Source organism: Lichenostomus cassidix, chromosome 19, assembly GCF_008360975.1.
Source record: "Lichenostomus cassidix isolate B80296 chromosome 19, HeHo_3.0, whole genome shotgun sequence".
NCBI classification, from domain to species: domain Eukaryota; kingdom Metazoa; phylum Chordata; class Aves; order Passeriformes; family Meliphagidae; genus Lichenostomus; species Lichenostomus cassidix.
Window position 1 is genome coordinate 7,832,862 of NC_139499.1, and position 18,223 is coordinate 7,851,084.

Sequence of the window (18,223 nt, forward strand, 5' to 3'; positions counted from 1 at the left end):
AGAAACTGGTGGAAGCAGCAGCACATTTTGTGATGGTTTCTGTGGCTCTCGTGCTGGCTGACAATGGTGGGCCCTTTCTATGCTTCTCCTGTGCCTGGGTTTTATTCTCCAAACTGGAGCAAGTTGTAAACACATGAAGCCCAAAGGGCTTTACAGAGCAGAGCTTGATGTTAGGGGAAGGTGGAGATTAGTTTTCTCCCCCTTTGGCTCTTGGGTAGGGTTTGACTTTTGTTTGAGAGTTTGATAATTCACCACTGGGCTGTTTGGGTTGAAATGCTTGGAGAAATGTAAGGAAAACGAGGTGATGGCAGCAGCTCCTCCAGGCGTGGTGGGGAGACCTGCTCTGCCAGCCCACACCTGCAGGCTGGGCTGTGCCTGTTCCTCCTCATCCCATCCAGCTTCCATGCCTGAGTTAAACTCCAAATTATCCTGTGCCAGAAGCATATCCTGAGGGATGTCAGCCCTGGGGTGTGTGACACCCAGAGCACTCTGTCACCGATGTTGTGTAGAGCCAAGCTCGCTACAAAATGTAGTGACCAGCAGACAGGACCATCCAGACTGGGATGCCCAGAGTGTGGCCATCAGCCTGCAAAGCTAGCAGTGCAGGATGGATGAGCTTTGCCCCCAGGCTGATGTCAAAGCCCTTAATCAGCTCCTGGGAACAAACCCGGGAAGCCTTGGTTACAGAAGAATAATTTTTTTGTGTGTTGGCCTTGTGCTCAGCCTGGCTGTGTCTTGGCAGGGGTTGCTGGTTTGTTTAATGAACATGGAAGTGGGAGGGGAGGAAACAGCCAGGGAAGCATTACAAATTGCTTCAGAGCAGTGGCATTAAAAGTATTTGTGCTTACCATGTTTTCTAAACAAAGGGCTCAAAGCATGGCGAGTATTTTCGCCATTTTATTTGCAAAGATGTAAATGCAGAAGGAGATGTGCTCAAAGGCAAGCCCACAGCAGGTGTGAGACACATGGGGGTCTCACCTGAGGTACTGAGGGGATGGTGGTGATGGTGAGGGTCTCTCTGGGCACTGGCCCAGGAGCTCTTCCTCACATTCCTTCACGCTCATCCCCGAAGCATCAGCTCTGTTTCTTTGCTCACCTCCGACCTCTGCTCTGAAAGATGCTAATGCTCCATAATCTTCCTCTTCACGTTGCCAAGTTTACCTTCCTTATCTCCCCTCCCAATCTCTTTTACAGCTGAAGCTGTGGAACAAGTACAGAGTCTCCAACATTCCTTCCCTAATATTTATCGATGCCTCCAGTGGGAAGGTGGTTTGCAGGAACGGCCTCCTGGTCATCCGAGATGACCCGGAAGGTAAGACCTGGAGTCCCCTGTGCCACAGAAACATGGACACACAGCTGCCTTTTCATTTCAGTTCATTCTGAATGGCCTGGGGGGGAGGGAACAAAGAGCTATTGTCATACTTGACTATTCAAAGCACTGTGCTATTTTCGGCGTAAAATTTTCTGCATCATTCCTGCCAGATCTTGTGTTTTGGTTTTGCTTACTGTAAAGAACAAAGAATTTCCCTCCAGGATTTTTGTCTGGAGTGCTAATGAGGAAAAGGTTAGGCTAACTGAAACATGAAGTTTGGATTTTTCCCTGATGGAGGCACATGGACAGACAGAATGAGGGCCCTGACCTTCCATATGTAGGGAGCAAAATCCTTCCAGGATACTGAGTGGGACTTTTATCACTGACATCACAGTCAGGTTAATGAATTTCCCATTATTTACAAATTAAACAGCAAAATGTTACTATTCTCCCTGGTTGAGCTTTGCTGTGCTGGGAGTCCATGTTGAATCTATCTTCTTCCAATTTGGAAACACTGAAATGAGCCAAATGTGTCCCCTTACTCCCAGACCTTGCAGACCCATCAGTCATCTGCTGTAGCTGTCCATCCATTTTTTTTATTACTGGCTCATTATTTCCTCCTGCAGTAAATACTGAACACGGTGACAGAATCTTTAATTCAGTGGCAGGAGCTGTACAGCAGGAACATGTTGTGGCCTGAGCCATCTGGGATGTTTCCTCCTCTCTGGCTGAACACATGGATTGATTGCTCTGGGAGCTGGCAGCAGATGATTCAGAGCGTGTTTGTGTGTACACACACAGCTTGCTTTGGGGTGCAGAGGGTTAGTGTAAGATATATAGAGAGAGATATGAATATAAACACACCATCTTTTACATATATATAGCTAAGGTTTATATATAAAGACATATATGGGTATGGTTAAAAATATATAGTTAGTATCAGCTTAAGGGACATAGTCTGACTGCATTCCTGAGCACGTATCACCTTGCCCTCTCTTGCTAAAATAAACACTGTTGATAAGGAAAAGATACCTCATCAGGCACAAAACTACAGCAGGATTTGTCAAGCTGAAGGTGCTTGGGTTTGGGTGCAGCCTGCCTGAGAGAAAGAGGTGACCCTGGCTGCAGTGCAGAGCTTGGCTTCCTCACCTCAGGGCAGGGGTGTGGTGGTGCCTGACAGCTGAGGTGTTCTGCATCCCCCTTGGATGGGAGTAAACCCCAGTGGATTCCTCAGACAGGATCCCCTGTATCCCTGCAGAAGGTGGGATTGTTCTTCTAGTGGAATTCTCTGAGACTGTAAAAGCTGCCATATGCATGTTACTGTCTTGTGTCTTCTTTCCACCCCTATCCCAACCCCTCCCCAGGTCTGGAGTTCCCTTGGGGGCCAAAACCCTTCAGTGAAGTTGTTGCTGGGCCTCTGCTAAGGAACAATGGGCAGACACTGGACAGCAGTGCCTTGGAGGGCTCTCACATCGGGGTCTATTTCTCCGCACACTGGGTGAGTAGGAAGTGCTGTGCAGAGCAGATGGAGTGGGCTCAGGGAGGGTAAAGACCCCAGGCTGTTTGGTGCTGAAGAATTGAAGATGCTTTGATCATCAGCACTGCAGTGGCCTGTTACCCTCAGAGCGGTCAGGTTTTAAAAACGGAAGAGGTTTTGCTGGTAACTTACAAACCATAAGTCCCAGCCACGTTCAAGCACTGCAGCAAAGATGAGGTCACACCAGTTCATGGTCACTGGGTCACCTGGCCCTGCTGGGTGTAGATCTGATCTTGAGGAGACAATGTTCTTCTGCTTGTGTTTTGCAGTGCCCACCGTGCCGAAGCCTCACGAGGGTGCTGGTGGAGTCCTACCGGAAAATCAAGGAGGCAGGGCAGAAGTTTGAGATCCTCTTCGTTAGTGCAGACAGGTGAGGCAGCACTCACACCCTGTGCAGGCAGAGCTGGTGAGCACTGCTGCTGTGATTTGAGGAACAGATTTGATGTTGGGCAGAGCAGGTTGGCTCTGGCATTAGAAAGGCTGCCTGAGTCCTTTCCCTCTGCTCAGTGGGGAAGTGCAGAGTGGAGTCACCAGGAGCAGGTCTGTGTTTCACTGTGCCTTATGGCTCTGAGGCCTGAAGGATGCTCAAGCTGCTGCTGTCACCACGGGTTGGCATTCAGATACCCTGGAGAATTTGAAATATTTTACTGGGGCAAAATACACCATGGACTTCTTGAAGGACTGGGGGCTTAAATTTGGTGTCTCTCCCAAGAGCATTTCCCGTGCGTTGTGGTGGAAGGGATAAAGGGCTTTGCAAGCAAGTTTTTAACGAGGAAGGAGCCTGGCAAGTGGAGGGAGTGTCCTCTGCATGCCATGCCCTGTTCCACCCCCACAGGTCAGAGGACTCCTTCAAGCAGTACTTCAGTGAGATGCCCTGGGTGGCTGTGCCCTACGCTGACGAGGCCAGACGGTCACGCCTGAACCGACTCTACGGCATCCAAGGTAGGAAAGGCCATGCTGAGGCACAGATCTCCTTCCCCCCCTCCTTTTTTTTGAGTATTTGTAATGTCTCCTCTTGTTTAACTAAACCAAGAAAACAGCAAAGCAAAGCACAGTGCCCCAGGCAGAGCCGCTTCATGTTTCTGCTCTCCACAAACTCACATTCCTACCACCTGCCAGGCAGGCTGTTAGTTAAAACAGGACTTCCATAAACAACCTAATTCTTCCTGGAAACTTGGAAGCTGTTTTTGGCTTGGATGTTTTTTGTCTAATTACTGATTTATTTATTTTTGCTTTTTCTTGAAGGTTTAAATTTCATTTTCTTGCTGGTTTATGTAATGCAAAGGCAGGCCATCATTCTGTGCAGGGGCTGAGGAAGATGGCATCTGGTTTATGTTAGTGACATGAATTACAAAAGAGAGAGTGTTTGATGTAAACCATGGCTTTGCTTTTACTGTACATGCCAATGCCAGAATTCCAGCAGGCCTGGCTGCTCGTAGGGGCAGGGAGAGACTCTGTGTGTCTGAGTGGCTTCAAAGAGTCAGAGAGATGATAAAAGCTCACAGCAGCCTTCCTGGAGGCTGGCACCTTGTTCCTGCAGGGGACAAAGAGGTGTGCAAGGTGACTGTCTGGTGAGATCTCATTTTTGTACAAATAGTTTCTCCCTGTGGTTAAAGGGTCTTGCTGCAATGTGGCTGCTTCTCATCTGTTTCTGTGTTGATGTCACAGAATCATAGAATGTGCTGAGTTGTTGAGACCCATCAGGATCACAGATCCAGCTCCTGGCTCTGTATAGGACACCCAGTAATCCCATCATGTGCCTGACAGCTTTGTCCCAACACTTCTTGAACTCAGACAGGCTTGGTGCTGTGAACACTTCCCTGGAGAGCCTTTTTCAGTGCTCAGCCACCCTCTTGGTGAAAAACTTTCCTCTGATACCCAACCTAAACCTCCCCTGACTCAGCTTCATGTCGGTCAGGTGGGTTGGCAGAATGTTAATATGGTCTGCAGGGAAGGAGGAGTGTTACCAAAAGTGGTTGAGGGCTTGGGAAGAGTGACAGGAGAAATAATCCCTCCTTGAGGTCCTCTCTGAGCACCCTTTCTGGCATGAGCTCAGGTGCTGCCTCTCAGCTCTGTTCCCTGACCTTAGCCCAAGAATAACCATTTGCCTGCTTTAAATAGCCATCAGTTTGCTGCTTAATGACCTTCCCACGAGGCAAGAGCTTTCCAAATTCATCCGTCTTTCCCCCAGCCTGCTCACAACCCTCTCCAGTGCTGGTTTCGGCTGAGCGCTGCAGGACTGCTGCCAGTTTCACTGGGACTTTCTGTAAATAAGGTGTCCAGACATGGATACTTGAGCACCAGGCATGCTGTAGCCAGGGAAACAGTGACAACAGCTTTCCCTCCAGCTCCAGCCGCTGGCTTCTTAAAGGTATCTCTCTTTGTTGTGTGCCGACCTGAAAATGTAAATATTGGCTGCTCCCTGCACCCCAATCCCCTCCTGTGCCCGGGCAGCTCCCATGTTATCCCTGAATTTCAGCTCCATGCAGACTTTGGGGCTGCCTGCCTGTTTGCAGTCAGGCTTTCCACACCAGGTGGAACAAAAGCTTCCTGCCAACAGAGCTGGATGTCGTGGGCTCTGCTCATCTCCCCGTGTGGTTATTCCACCTAAATGAAAAATCAGATCTGTGTAACCTCATCTGCCTTCCCCCAGATTCATAGTTCTGATGCCTCTCTGAAAGCTCTCTTTGGAGCTGCATCTATGATCAGTGGGAGTGTCCAGGTTACTATCCTGGTGCTTGGGTTGTGAGCACAATGTGGGAAGGTTTCCCACTGTTTTTTGAAGGCTGGGTACTGAAACAACAGAAAAGCTTGTCTTCCCTGTCTGTTTTAAGTTCCTGAGTGGTGGCAAGCAGCAAGAGAGTCAAATCTCTTGTTGTTTTAGTCCTGTGCTGGCCCCTGCAGCATTCAAAAACTCAGTATAAAATGTAAGTTGAGTTATTGGCCTTTATTTGGGTTTACTTGAATGCCTCTATTCATAACTCATGTGCAGTCAGGGGCTGTACCATACCACCTCTAGTAAATTGCTTCTGGGTGCAGTGCTGTTCTGAGAAAGAGTCATGTCTTGTGTTGTGGCTGCTTAGAAATAATTCCCTTTTGTGCAGGCAGCTCCCAGTCCTGCCTTGGGTGAAATCCCCTGGCTTTAGCTCTCTTTCAAATGGGATGGAGAGCAGTGATAAACTTTATGCTTTGATAGGAATCACCCCTTGTTGTGTATCTCATGAGACCTTTTGGTTTCCTGAGAATTCCACCTGGACTCTGTGGTGTCTCTTTGGGATTTGCAATGCTTTCCAAAAACTGTTGTTTCTCCCCTTCCCTATGCTTTAGCCCAGACACCCACAGTTCATTCTCACAGCCTGGAAGTCACTGTTAGAGGGGATTTCTGGAGCTTTCTTCTGAAAAGGTGGAAAACCAGCAATAAAATGCACTGCCTGTCCTGCGGTTGGTGTGGGGTTTGCTTCTCATAGATTGTGATTACACCCCCAACAGACTTCATGCAGATGAGATTTCCATGTCGGGTCTGGGGTTTAATATAGAAATATGTAAATGCCTTGCCAGGTTCGGTAACAAACCATTTGGCCCCTGTGTTTTTATAAAATGCTGGCCCCGTGGGAGCCAAATCCATTTTCTAGTGCATAAAATCCAACCAAGCCTGTCTATGCTAATTCTCATCCAAGCTTATACAATATTCATTGCAGTGTCTGATCGCTGATTCTTCTTGATAAGTAAATTCTGGTGTTATGACTTAAGGCAATTACCAAATCCCCCAAAAGGATCTAAAATAACAAATAGTGGCTGGGAAGAGCAGGGAGGGGGAATTATTTGGGTTAGCAGGTGTGAATAACATTAAGGATGGTTTTTCCTGGTCCTGCAGGTCTGTGTCCCCTGAAAAGAGGGTGTGTCTTTTAGGGAAGTAGTCAGAAAAGTCACCTGAGACCACCGGGATGTGAATTATCTTAAAAATATTCTCTTTTCTGATTCAGTTTGGTATTTGCAGTTGGAGGTTTGACGGCTGGGTGGTTTTGGGGGGGGGAGGGGGCATCTGCATATGCAAATCAGGTAAAATCTAAAGGAATGCTTTGACTAGTGGATGAAATCCTTGATAGCTGCAGAATCACAGCGATCTGTGCCTAAATTGGGCCCTTAATTTTCCCAGATCAGCAAAGCTTATTTGAAACCTCTGCCGGGGAGTGCTGCCTTGCTCAGGCTGACTGATGACCTGAGCGTCTCTAGCCTGTCCCTCATGTATAATGGATGGAAAAGCAGGCGTTTGGGGCGGGGTTGGGCATCGTAAATGGATCGAGATCCGAATCCTGCGTGCTGCTGGGCACCGTGTGCTTCTCCTGGTGTCAGTAGCACTTGGTGCCTATAAGGGCAGGGCCAGCGTGAGATTTCCCAATTCCTTCCAGTCTGTTTAACCCATCCCTGCCCTGGGGCTATGTGGAATTACCAGCAGGTAATGAATAAGCCTTTTTGTGATACAAAATGGTTTTCTTGGCGTACCCTTAGGATCTGCAGGCGCAGCCATTGGGCGGGTTCCTGCACTGCTGCTTAGCACCAGCCCCAGCGCAGGCAGGAATGCGCTGGGCTGGAATGACGGGAATGCGGCCGCTCGCCTGGACCTGCAGGCAGGCTGGGACACACAGATGGCCGTGTATTTCCTAGAGAAATGCCTCCAATTCAGAGGGTTTGTGAGAAACCCACTGTTGGACAAACATGGGAGCACAGTGCCAGCAGCCTGGCAGGGGCGAACGCATGCTGCGTGTCCCCTGCTCAGGGAGTGGCTCTGCAGGGTGTTTCTGAGGAATGAGCTTTAAAATGAGACTTGGGATGAAGGGCAGGAGTGTTTCAGTTGCCTCAGTTTGCTGGGGATGTTGTAGGGTGAAGGAGGTGTTGGATAGGGAGCAGGTCAAAGCCTAGGTGATGAGCAGTGATGGCAGCATCTGGCACTAATACTGGTCACTTCATTTGTCCTTTGGGACCTGATCCCAAACTGTCCCCTCTTCCTTCCTTGTGGGATGTTTCTTTGTCTCTCTGATGAGAGATGAATGGTGTGCTTTCCAGATGAAGTCACCATGAGCCGCTCCTGTTGACCTAGTGGTGACAGTTTTGTGGCCGGAAAGCCGGTGCCTTTATCAGATGGGATGGTCACCAGCTGGTGTCCACCCTGCCCCACTGCCAGTGACATTGGAGTGGGTGCCTTGTGCTGTGTCTCTGCTGCAGCTGTGTTCACCTCCTGTCGAAAGCTTCTCCTTTATGACAAAGCTTTTCAGCCCCATAGCTCAGGGCAAAATGCTGCTTTTTCCCAAGGGCCAGACCATCACTGGATGTCCCCCGAGCCACATCCTGCCAGGATCCTGTAGCCCTGGACATTCCTCCACAGCTTTGTTAGTCTCCAGAGGGATGTGCTGTGGAATGGCTGGGCCATTAATGCTGAGTGCTGGAGGGCTTTGGGGGCTAAAATACGTGGTGTTCCTTCTGGGAAGGAACACACCCTCCTTCCTGGACACTGATTTCTGTGATCCACATGTGTTCCTGCATGCTGGGCTCTTCCAGAGGCAACCCCATCTCAGCACTGGGATGGAGATGCACAGGGGGCACTGTGCAAGAGGGAGGGTGGCATGGTGGGATTGGCACCCGTGGGCACCAGACAGCAGCAATCCCAACCTGCACTCCAGCAGGGAAAAGCAGGCAAGGCCAGAGCTGTCTCTCAGCTTCCTGCTCTGGCTCCTGAATTGCAGTGTTCTGCTAGGATGGAAACAGGATCCAGGGAGCCTGATCCCCACTCCGTGAGCTGTGGAGAGGCAGCAGGCTTGCTGGGCTGCTGCCAGGGCCGGAGGCCATAAGAAAAGGCCTTTCTCCCCACACCCTGTCGCTGGCCAGTTCATTCTTTGGCTGATCCCCCTACTTGTTTTTTTCCATCGCAGGCATCCCGACTCTCATCGTGCTGGACTCCAAGGGAGAAGTGATCACGCGGCAGGGCCGGGTGGAGGTGCTGAACGACATCGAGTGCCGCGAGTTCCCCTGGCACCCCAAGCCCGTGCTGGAGCTGACAGACTCCAACGCTGTGCAGCTGAATGAGGGCCCCTGCCTCGTTCTCTTTGTAGGTATGGATGGAGCATCCCTGCTGTGGCAGCACAGCCTGTGCTCGGGAAGGGGGCTGGGCAGCCTGCCAGCTTGGCTAGAGCTGGCCGCAGGGCTGCGAACCTGCTGCTGGTGATGACAGTGTCTGTGGGAAGGGATATCACTTCCATTTCCATTTCCCATCACTGTGTGCTCACAGAGAGGCCAGTGGGGGGGAGAGCTCCCTGTGGAAGCCTCTCAGGACAGACTTGGAGCCTTTCCTGTACCAGAGCAGCTCGCAGGGGTTTGACAGAGCCTGCTGTGCCCACGGGGCTCCCACAGCTCCCACCCACCCAGGGATACAGAGGAGCTGTCGTATCAAAGGTGTGGTGGCTGTGGACAGGAATGCTGATGAGGTGTTGGGAGGATGAGAAATACACTATCACAGCTGATGGTGGTGGAGAAAGGAGAAGCCTTTCTGGAGCAGGGACTTGAGGCACATGTGATGTTATGGAGGAAGCAGAGGGATTATAGATCTGTGCTGGAAACTACAGCTCAGGGCTTGAGCAGGGCTGAGCAGGGCTGTGACAGTCAGAGCAGCCTCTTTCATGCTCTGCTGGTCCTTGATTCCCCTTGAGGGGCACTGGCTGCAGGACAGGGCAGGCTTTTCCCCAAAGTTCTGTCCCTCTTTCTCTGCTAACCCACACAGGAAGTTGCCCTGCAGTGAGAAACAGGTCTAGAGCTCACCCAAAGCACAGATGGCTCATTCCTCATTGCTTCCCTGCCAGCAATGGACACAATAACTCAGGAAGGGGCATGGCTGGCATGAGCTGTGCTGCAGACTGAGCCCTAAGTGGGCAGCACTGGGGTGCACACAGCATCCCAGCGAGGGAGTGAAGGGATCCTGGGCTCTTGGAGGAGTTCAGCTTTCCCTCGTGTGCAGTGTAGAGTTTGCTGAAGAAGCCCCCCTTGCCCTGAGCCTGCTGGTGCTGTGCCTGGCCCAGGGCAGGGCTCGTGTCCCGCTTCCCCTTGTGCCCTTTGTGAGCAGCACACCCTCCTCTGCAGCACTGATAACACAGCCCTCGCTCCTTTCCTCCTTCCCTTTCAGATTTCCTTTTGACCCTGGTTATTTATTCAGCAGAGCCCAGTGGGGGATGTGAGCACAGAGCCAAAAATCCTCTCCTCACACGGGAAGGACTGGCTGGCCATGCCAAGCCTGATGGATTGGGGCTGGCGCTGCAGGCCTCTGGAAAGAGTTATTTTTATCTTGCTCTGAGCAAAGTTTTTCTATCACCTTGCTGCAAACAGCTCATCAGGAGAACAGCTGGGGCTCTTGCTCAGTGTTTTTGGGGGTGGATGGTCTTGGTGAAATCCACCAGTGATGTGCTGGGGCAGAGATGCATCTGGTGCTGGAGCAAGGCAGGCACAAGGAATGGGGGCTCCTGGCCAGCTTTGTCCTGCTGAGAGACCCCCCCAGCAGACCAGTGCCTGCCCTGCACAGGCAGCAACACCCCCTGGAGAAGGCAGGCTTAGCAAGTGCTGGTGGTGAATAAATCCTGGCCGATCTACCTCCTTTCCCTGGAGAGATTAGGGCTGGGTTAGCCAGAGTGTGCAGGGCTGCCTGGAGTGCCGCCAGCAGCCGATGTTTGTAGGAAAATCAATCCCTGCAGACACCCTGCAACTCGGCGTATTTATCACTGCCCTGCACACAGGACAGACCCTGAAATCCAGTGTGCAGCGTCTGTGGAATCTCCTGCTTTGCTTGAGAAGCCAGAGAGGAGGACAGGGAGGTGTGGAGCAAGGGCAGAGAGATTTTTTTGTGCATGGGCATGGCCTGTCCCAGCTGGAGGCTGGACCTGTCGTGTCGGGTGGTTACATCAGGGACCACAAGGGGAGACAAAGGGCTTCTCCTGTGCCTTCTTCCTTTAATGCCTAAAAGTTGTCCCCGAATTGGAATCTTTTAATCTCAATGCCTCCCAAGGATGCAGACTCTCCTCTTTCCAGCTCACTATTTGAACTTCAGTGGTAGCTGGTATTTGATTGATGCTGTCATCTCTTTCTGCTCTACCTCTGTCAAATCAAAGCTGCCTTCAGAGCACTGAGACTGGAGCAGCAGAGCTGCAGCTCAGCCATCCCGAGGCAGAGAGATGGTGGGTGGGGGGCAGGAGTGGCAGCAGCCTCAGATCAGTGCCTTCATTTGGTCTTCAGAACACGCTCAAACCACAAAGCAGCTTTTTTGTGCCTGTTTTTCCCTGTGCATCACCAACAGCACAAGGGAGCGAGCAGTGGAGGATTTGGGGAGCAGGAGTCGCTCTTTAGTTGCATGTTTCCCTGTAGTGCATTTCAGCTGCTCCCTGATTGCTCCAGAGCTGTGTGGCTTTGAAGTCCATGCCTCGCATCCGGGCTCCAGCTTCCTGCATGGTGGTGCTGTGGGACAGAGCTGCCAGCGCCCCGCCTGTTTGCATCCGTTTGATCCTAACCTCCTTTTTTTGCCTTACCTCTTTCTTTTTGTCTCCCCAACCCCGTGCCCTGCAGATTCAGAGGATGACGGGGAGTCGGAGGCGGCGAAACAACTGATTCAGCCCATAGCTGAAAAAATCATAGCCAAGTACAAAGCCAAAGAGGAGGAGGCACCGTTGCTCTTCTTTGTGGCGGGTGAGGTAAGTGAGAGGAGAGCACAGGGACTGAGCTGGGTTGGGTACCACTGTTATTCAGTGGGTAAACTGAGGCAGAGAGCTACTGCAGCTGTGAGGCACCATGAAACAAAACTAGACTTAAGGCCTGGCTCAGTCCGTGCTGTCCTTGCTGGATATTACTCCTAGCCAAGGATTTTCTCAGAGGGGAAAAGCCTGAAGGCAAGGAGAAAAACAGCTAGAGTGGGGCTGTGGGAGGTGGGAGGGAGCAGAACCCCCATGCTGGGGCTGCTGACCTCTCAGCCCCAAGGCTGTGTGAGCAGGAAAGTGGCTGGGCAGGGGGAGAGGAGCAGGGTTGGGATTTTAGCCTGGTCCAGCCAGTGAAATTTCAGCTGTTTCCCTGAGCTGACCACACTGTTCTTGGCTGGGATGGTACTCGAGGCATGTGCAGGCTGCGGTGCTCCAAGTCAAAGATCTGGACAGAATGTGAAATGGGAAAACGGGACTTCTGGCCGCCCTTTCCTGCTCACAGGCAATTTTCCCTGCTGCAGCCTGGCAAACGAAGATTTTGTGTAGAGGTCAAAAATGCTCCCAGCACCCCCAGGCCTGCAGTTCCCCTCCCACATCGCTGCTCAGGGCCTGGGCAGGTGGCAGTGGCTGCGCCTGCTCCGTCCCTGCACACCCACGTCACAGCCGCAGTGTTCCATGCGCGGAGCCCTCCGGAGCCGCCCTGCGACAAAAGGGTCCCTGCTGCCACACCCAGGACCCCCCAGCCAGCCAGGCCCCCACTGCCACCTCCCACAGCCCCGTTGGCCCCCTCCGTGCAGCCGCTCCCGCTCCCACTGCCATGACGGGTCTCTGAGCATCCCAGCTCAGCCCTGCACCCTTGAATAAGTCCCTTGTTGGAGAGGGCTATTTTGGGAGGGTCTGGGACCTTCCCCCCTCCCCCAGAGCCTGCGAAGCGTTTTCCTCCCGCTCGCCGGCTGTAGCTGAAACATTGCTGCTATTCATGCAGCTCCCGACGGCCCTGCGGCGGGTGGCCCGAAGAATGGGGAGCGTCCAGCACGTCCCATTCATCCGTCACCTCAATAGCCGGGAGCGCTGGCCCCGGGGCTCCGCTGGCCCCCACGCACAAAGCAGCCCGGCCATGGCCGGAGCAGGCGCCTCCCATTCCTCTCCCAGCGCCGTCTGGACCGATTTTGCATTGATTAAAAATATTCCTCGGTGCCTTTGCGGCGATTAGATAAAGGACGAGGCGTCCCGACACCTGGGCTGGGAGGCGGGAAGGGTGGGGGGCGGCCGAGGCGACGAGCCCAGCCCTGCTCGCCCTTGCAGCCACGTGGTCCAGCTGCGCCAGAAACCCCTGCAAAGGAAGGGGAGGCGCGACCGGAGCTCCCCAGCGCTGCCGCCACGCGCTGCAGAGCCTCGGCCGCCAACCAGGTGGATGGATTCCATTCCTGCCCCTCGGAAGGGGTGCGTGGGAACGCCCCGTTCTGGGTGCGGCATCGTGGGCTTGGTGATGAACGCGCCAGTGCTGGCTTTGTGCATCCCACAGCCTTGGGAGGGGTAAATGGTTGCCATCGCCCAGAGCTGTGCCGTGCCTGGCCTAGGGGAGGGCAGCCTGCTCCCCCTGCAAGCAGTCTGCTGCTCTTGTGTGTGCCCACACACTGGGACCTGCTGGTGGGGCCTCGTTGTTGGCTCAAAGCACTGGTCTTCATCCCTTTCCGGTTCTTTGCTTTGTCCTGGGTGTGCACTTGGGTCCCTTTGGAATCCACCCCTGGTGAGCAGCGAGGCCATGGCTGTGCAGTCCCCACATTCAGCACTTGTCCCCAGTTCCTTGAGCTGTGGATGTCCCAGAGGCTCTGGGATGGCTGGGGCAGTGGGTTAGTCTGGAAGCAGTGCCTCTGGGTTTGACGAATGTGTGTCCCCTTCCAGCCTGGGATAAACCAAATCAGTGTGGTTTTGACAGAAACCTCGAGCAGAGCAGGCATCAAGGTGAGCGTTGCCTGCTGTGCTCGTGGTCCTGCAGTGCTGGTGCAAGGCCCAACCCCTTGGGATGCACTGTAGGCTGGATCATGGAAGCAGCAAGCTGCTCCTGATGTCCTGGCTCCGCTGCTGACTCCTCTGTCCTTCTCCTTTTGGCCTCCAGGACGACATGACCGACTCCCTGCGGGATTACACCAACCTGCCCGAGGCTGCACCCCTGCTCACCATCCTGGACATGTCAGCCCGGGCCAAGTATGTGATGGATGTGGAGGAGATCACACCCGAAATCGTGGAAGCCTTTGTCAGCGACTTTCTAGCAGACAAGCTAAAACCCGAGCCCATCTAAGGGGCCTCTGCGCCAACAGACGTTATTTAAAACTAGGTCTCTCTTCCGCCGCTTGTGGATTCTCCAGCGTGTCCTCACGCCCGACCCAGTATCCAACCTTCTTGTGGTGCCTTGTTTTACGCAGTGAATCCTTCTCCTCAGCAAACTCCTTGAGATGCACTTTCGGCAGGGAGTAGTTGGCGTTTGGAGACTTCGCTTGTGCTTCATGGTGATATATTCTCTAATAACCAGGCCAGAACTGTTACCGTATCGTTATTTTATACACGGCACTAGCTAGCAGGCAAATCTTTTTGCATGGTGTTCTTCCCAACGTATGCATCAAGCAGTGGGTGGGGTTCTTGAGGCTCTTTTCTTTCTCTTCCTTCCCCCTTCTTTCCTTTCCTACCACCCCTGCTGGCTAAATGACTTCCAGGAAGCAATAAGGAAACTGTCCCCATCGCCCCTGGCCAGTCCTCTCCCACGCAAGTGCCCTGACAAGGCCAAGACAAAGTCTTAACTGCTGACAACCTCTGAAAGACCACAGCACAGCCAAGCTCTTCCTCCTGGGGGTGAGACCTTCCCTCGTGGGTTTCCCACCCCCCACTCCAAGCACCGACAGCCTTAGGCAGCGCTGGCTGTGCGTGTCAGGGTCCATCCCCCTGCCATGGGTGGGTATTCACTCTGTCCCTCCCACTCTGAGCCAGGAGGAGGATCACCACCGGGCTGCCCTCACCTCTCGTCTCTTCCTTGTGCTCTCCCTGTCCCCTCTTGTCCCTCTCTCTGGTATGAATTGTCCTCTCCCCTCTGTGTTAGTTGATCGAGCTGTTTTTCGTAGGTGTGTCCCAAACTCAACGTTAATGGTGCTGTTCTTTAAAAAAATAACAAAAAAAAAAAAAAGAGAAAACCCTAAGAAAAAAACCCTCCCTCCCTAACCCAAGCAGCACAGCCGAGCCCTTGAAAAGTGACATTGTAAAAACTGTACATGGTGATTGGAACTTTGTAATAAAACTGTTGCAAAGAGCTCGTCCCCGGAGGTGCCGATTGTCCTGCTGTCAGGGAGAGGGAGCCTGTGTGGGAAGAGTCCCCAGCCTGACCCCATGGGTAGGTGGCTCCTGGGATTGTGTGTTCCCCCCCTGCTTGTGCCTGGTTTGCCGGGGTGGGTCAGAGCTCCCTAGGAGGGAGGGAGCCCTTTTGGCAGCCACTGGGGCGTTCCCAGCCTGATGTCCCAGCCTGAATAGCGCGTGTTGTGCAAGCCACTGCTTTTCCCTTTCAGCTCATTAGTCAGCCATGGCAGGATTATGGCCTCCCCTTTTATCCTGCTGCAGCTTCCCACCCTGCCAGGAGCTGGGAACAGCCGCCAGCTCGGCCTGTATAAATCCAGCCTGTGTTTTGCACATTTCAGAGATTCCCGTGTTGAGCAGTGATGAACTGACTGGTGAGGAGTTCCAGGAACAACCCAGCACCTCCTGGCAGTGGTGTGGTCAGGAGGGCTGGAGCTTGGACATCCCACATCACACCCAGCCCTGGCCAGCCTGACCCATGGAAGGCTTAGAATGGGAACTGGAGCATGGGGTTTGGGTAAGCAGAGGCAGGACCTGTTCAGCTGGCAGCAATCTGGCCTTTCTGACCCCAAAACCACTGCCAGCAGCCAGGCTGGGAAGGACATGCTGTCAGCAGCAGCCTGGCTGGGCCAGCACGGATGAAGGATCTGAGGTCTCCACGGATCTGCTGGGTGAGAAGGGCTGGAGCAGGGGGGAACCGGCTGAGGTGAGGCCAGGGCTGCTACCCGGCCTTTCCCTTCTCACTGCCATCACCCTTCCCTTCTCTCTAGCATCACCATGTGGCCACCACAGCCACTGGGAGCCACACACTCATCCCAGCACGGCTCCAGCCTTAAATACTCATTTACTACAAAGCAAACAGCCCGAGCTGCTCGTTTATTAACTCTCAAGGGAACCAAAGGGAAGAGGTGCTCCTTCAGCACCCAAACTGCAGTTCAGCCTGGTACAGGCAACTTGTGCCTGCCATCCTCCTGCTTGTGCCTCCACAGCAGCTGCCTCTTGCCCTCAAACAGCATGATGCCAGCAGCAATAGCAGAGTTCAAGCTGTCCACACCTGGCACCACAGGAATGACCAGTCTCTTCCCCCCCGTGCTGGCTGCCAGCTGAAGTGCAGCTGGACTCAGGCCATGGGTCTCCCCACCGATCACCACGGCCACTGGAGTCTGTGCCCAGTCCTCGTAGTAATACTGTGCCGCCAGCTCTGGGATTGCTGCTGCTCCCTCCTCATCCTCGTGCTCAGGAGCAGCTTTGGGGGTGGATTTCACAGGAGCTGTTGGGCTGTCAGGAGCAGAGCCAGCCCTGCCAGCCCCTCTGGGTGTGGATGCGGTCCCAGCAGGAGCTCCTGGGTCGTTGTTGTCAGCCACGCAGACCTGGATGCCATCAGGAAGGTTGGTGGGAACAGATTCCCAGTCCAGGTTGGCGATGATGGGCACACGGAAGTGAGCCCCCATTCCTGCACGGAGCACCTTTGGCTCCCACGGATCCACACAGCCTGGGAAGGAACAGGGAGAAACAATGACAGCACAGGGACTCCCACCAAGATGGGAGCCACAAAGATTCAGCAGCCACAGCAAACCATGCCAGACACTCCTTACAAACTCAGGAACATCTTCAAGCACCTCATTCCCTGCCTTACCCCCACATCACTCAAAATTTTCTCTCACCTTTGGTGAGCAGCACTTTCTCACAGCCTGCTCCTGCTGCAGATCTCAGAATAGTCCCCAAGTTTCCTGGATCTCGGATGTTGTCGCAGATGAGGAGCAGTGGCAGGGAGTTGGTGAGCTGAGCAGCAGGGTAGGACAGCTTGGCAGGGTCAGGCTTGGAAAAGATGCCTGAGGAAATGAAGTATGACAGGTTTATGACTGACCCACCCCAAGGAGAGGCTTGCTCTGAGAGAGTTGCTCCAAATCTCACTGAAGATGTGCTGGAGGAAAAAAAGCACCACCTAAAGGAAGTGTGAGCAGGGTCTGTCACTTGGCAAGGAAAACTTATTTCCCAGCAGAGCTGGACCATCATGCTATGTCTAAGGAAAGATTATTAAAAGTCATTATCCTAAATATGAAAATTTTCCCTTTGAGCAGCATTGCAACTGTTTCAGAGGCAACTCACCTAGAAGCCCTTGAGGAGTTACAAGGTCAGACCAGGTTTTAATGTCTTCAAATTTCACCTTAATCAAGCTGGCTCGTTTTATCTCTGATTCAGGCAGCAGCTTCAGGTGCCCCACGGTGCTGAAGAAGAGTGTCTGTGGCACAGCTCCTGCTTCCAGTGCATCCTTGATCAGCCTGTGCCCCTCCAGCAGAACCTTCCCGTGATTATCCCGAAACTTCTTTGACTTAGCAATAGTCACCACTTTTCTGTGGAGAAATTATTTAGAGAATGTGGCTGTGATGCTGACAACACCTTCAGTCTGAGCTTTGCCAGCCCCCAGGAGCTTCACTGGGAGGTCACAAAGATGATCAGAGGGATGGAGCAGCTCTCCTAGGAGGAAAGGCTGGGCAAGTTGAGACTGTTCAGCCTGGAGAAGGCTCTGGGGTTACCTCAGAGCACCTTTCAGTACCTGAAGGGGTTCCAGGAGAGCTGGAGAAAGACTTCAAGAAGAGCCTGGAGTGACAGGACAAGGGGGAATGGCTTTAAACCGCCACAGGACAGGGTTAGCTGGGATACTGGGAAGCAATTCATCCCTGTGAGGGTGGTGAGGCTCTGGCACAGGGCGCCCAGAGATGCTGTGGCTGACCCATTCCTGAAAGTGTCCAAGGCCGGGTAGGAGTGGGCTTGGAGAACCTGCGATAGTGGAAGCTATCCCTGCCCATGGCAGGGGTGCAACGAGATGATCTTTAAGATCCCTTCCAACCCCACCATTCCCGAGCTTTATGAAGCAATCCCGCTACCTTCAGCCCGACAATAGCTGCCAGCCTCCCTCATCATCCCCAGGGGCAGAATTTCCCTCCCATTCCCACATCTCAGGACTCGTTCCAAGGCGCAGAACACTGCCCGGCCCCGCTCCCCGCGCTCACCCCAGCCTGCGGTCCCCGGGCGCCGCTTTCTCGTACCACAGCCCCGGCGAGGCCGCGCTGCGCCCCACGGCTGGCGGCGGCGGCTGCGGGCGCTCCCGAGGGCTCTGCGGGCTCTCCTGACGGTTCTGCGGGCTCTCCCGGTGGCCCTGCGGCTGCAGCACCCTCACGGGGCTCCGCCGCAGCGCCCGCACCCCGCGCCGCCCGCCCGGCTCGCCGCGCACCTCAGGGCGCCTCAGCAGCGCCCGCCAAGCGCGGCCCAGCGCCGCCATCGCGCCGTGGCGTCACCGCGGCA

At 53.6% G+C, this 18,223-nt stretch overlaps 2 protein-coding genes across 2 annotated transcripts in view; one reads left to right on the forward strand and one right to left on the reverse strand.

The window, feature by feature from the left end:
• The window catches only part of NXN (nucleoredoxin), a 46,945-nt gene extending 32,069 nt beyond the window's left edge, over window positions 1–14,876 (forward strand). Inside the window, exons 2-8 of the mRNA XM_085078402.1 lie at window positions 1,195–1,312; window positions 2,677–2,810; window positions 3,119–3,219; window positions 3,685–3,791; window positions 8,777–8,956; window positions 11,448–11,572; window positions 13,695–14,876. Of these exons, the coding sequence (XP_084934528.1) occupies window positions 1,195–1,312; window positions 2,677–2,810; window positions 3,119–3,219; window positions 3,685–3,791; window positions 8,777–8,956; window positions 11,448–11,572; window positions 13,695–13,877 (948 nt within the window). The 3' untranslated portion in view covers window positions 13,878–14,876. The remainder of the gene's footprint in view (window positions 1–1,194; window positions 1,313–2,676; window positions 2,811–3,118; window positions 3,220–3,684; window positions 3,792–8,776; window positions 8,957–11,447; window positions 11,573–13,694) is intronic.
• Window positions 14,877–15,760: 884 nt separating this feature from the next.
• MRM3 (mitochondrial rRNA methyltransferase 3) lies at window positions 15,761–18,223 on the reverse strand. The gene is made up of 4 exons (XM_085078403.1): window positions 17,932–18,223; window positions 17,027–17,271; window positions 16,582–16,749; window positions 15,761–16,409 (listed from the first exon to the last, which is right to left on the reverse strand). The coding sequence occupies exons 1-4, from the start codon at window positions 18,198–18,200 to the stop codon at window positions 15,853–15,855; spliced, it is 1,239 nt and encodes a 412-aa protein (XP_084934529.1). The 5' UTR covers window positions 18,201–18,223; the 3' UTR covers window positions 15,761–15,852.

What these genes read in the sequence shown, in the direction of transcription:
- MRM3 (XM_085078403.1), bottom strand. Translation starts at nt 18,200, where the DNA reads ATGGCGGCGCTGGGCCGCGCTTGGCGGGCGCTGCTGAGGCGCCCTGAG. An exon ending in CCCGGGGACCGCAGGCTGGG is followed by an intron (nt 17,272 to 17,931) that starts GTGAGCGCGGGG and finishes ATTTCTCCACAG; the next exon opens with AAAAGTGGTGACTATTGCTA. An exon ending in GAAAGTGCTGCTCACCAAAG is followed by an intron (nt 16,410 to 16,581) that starts GTGAGAGAAAAT and finishes GTTCCTTCCCAG; the next exon opens with GCTGTGTGGATCCGTGGGAG.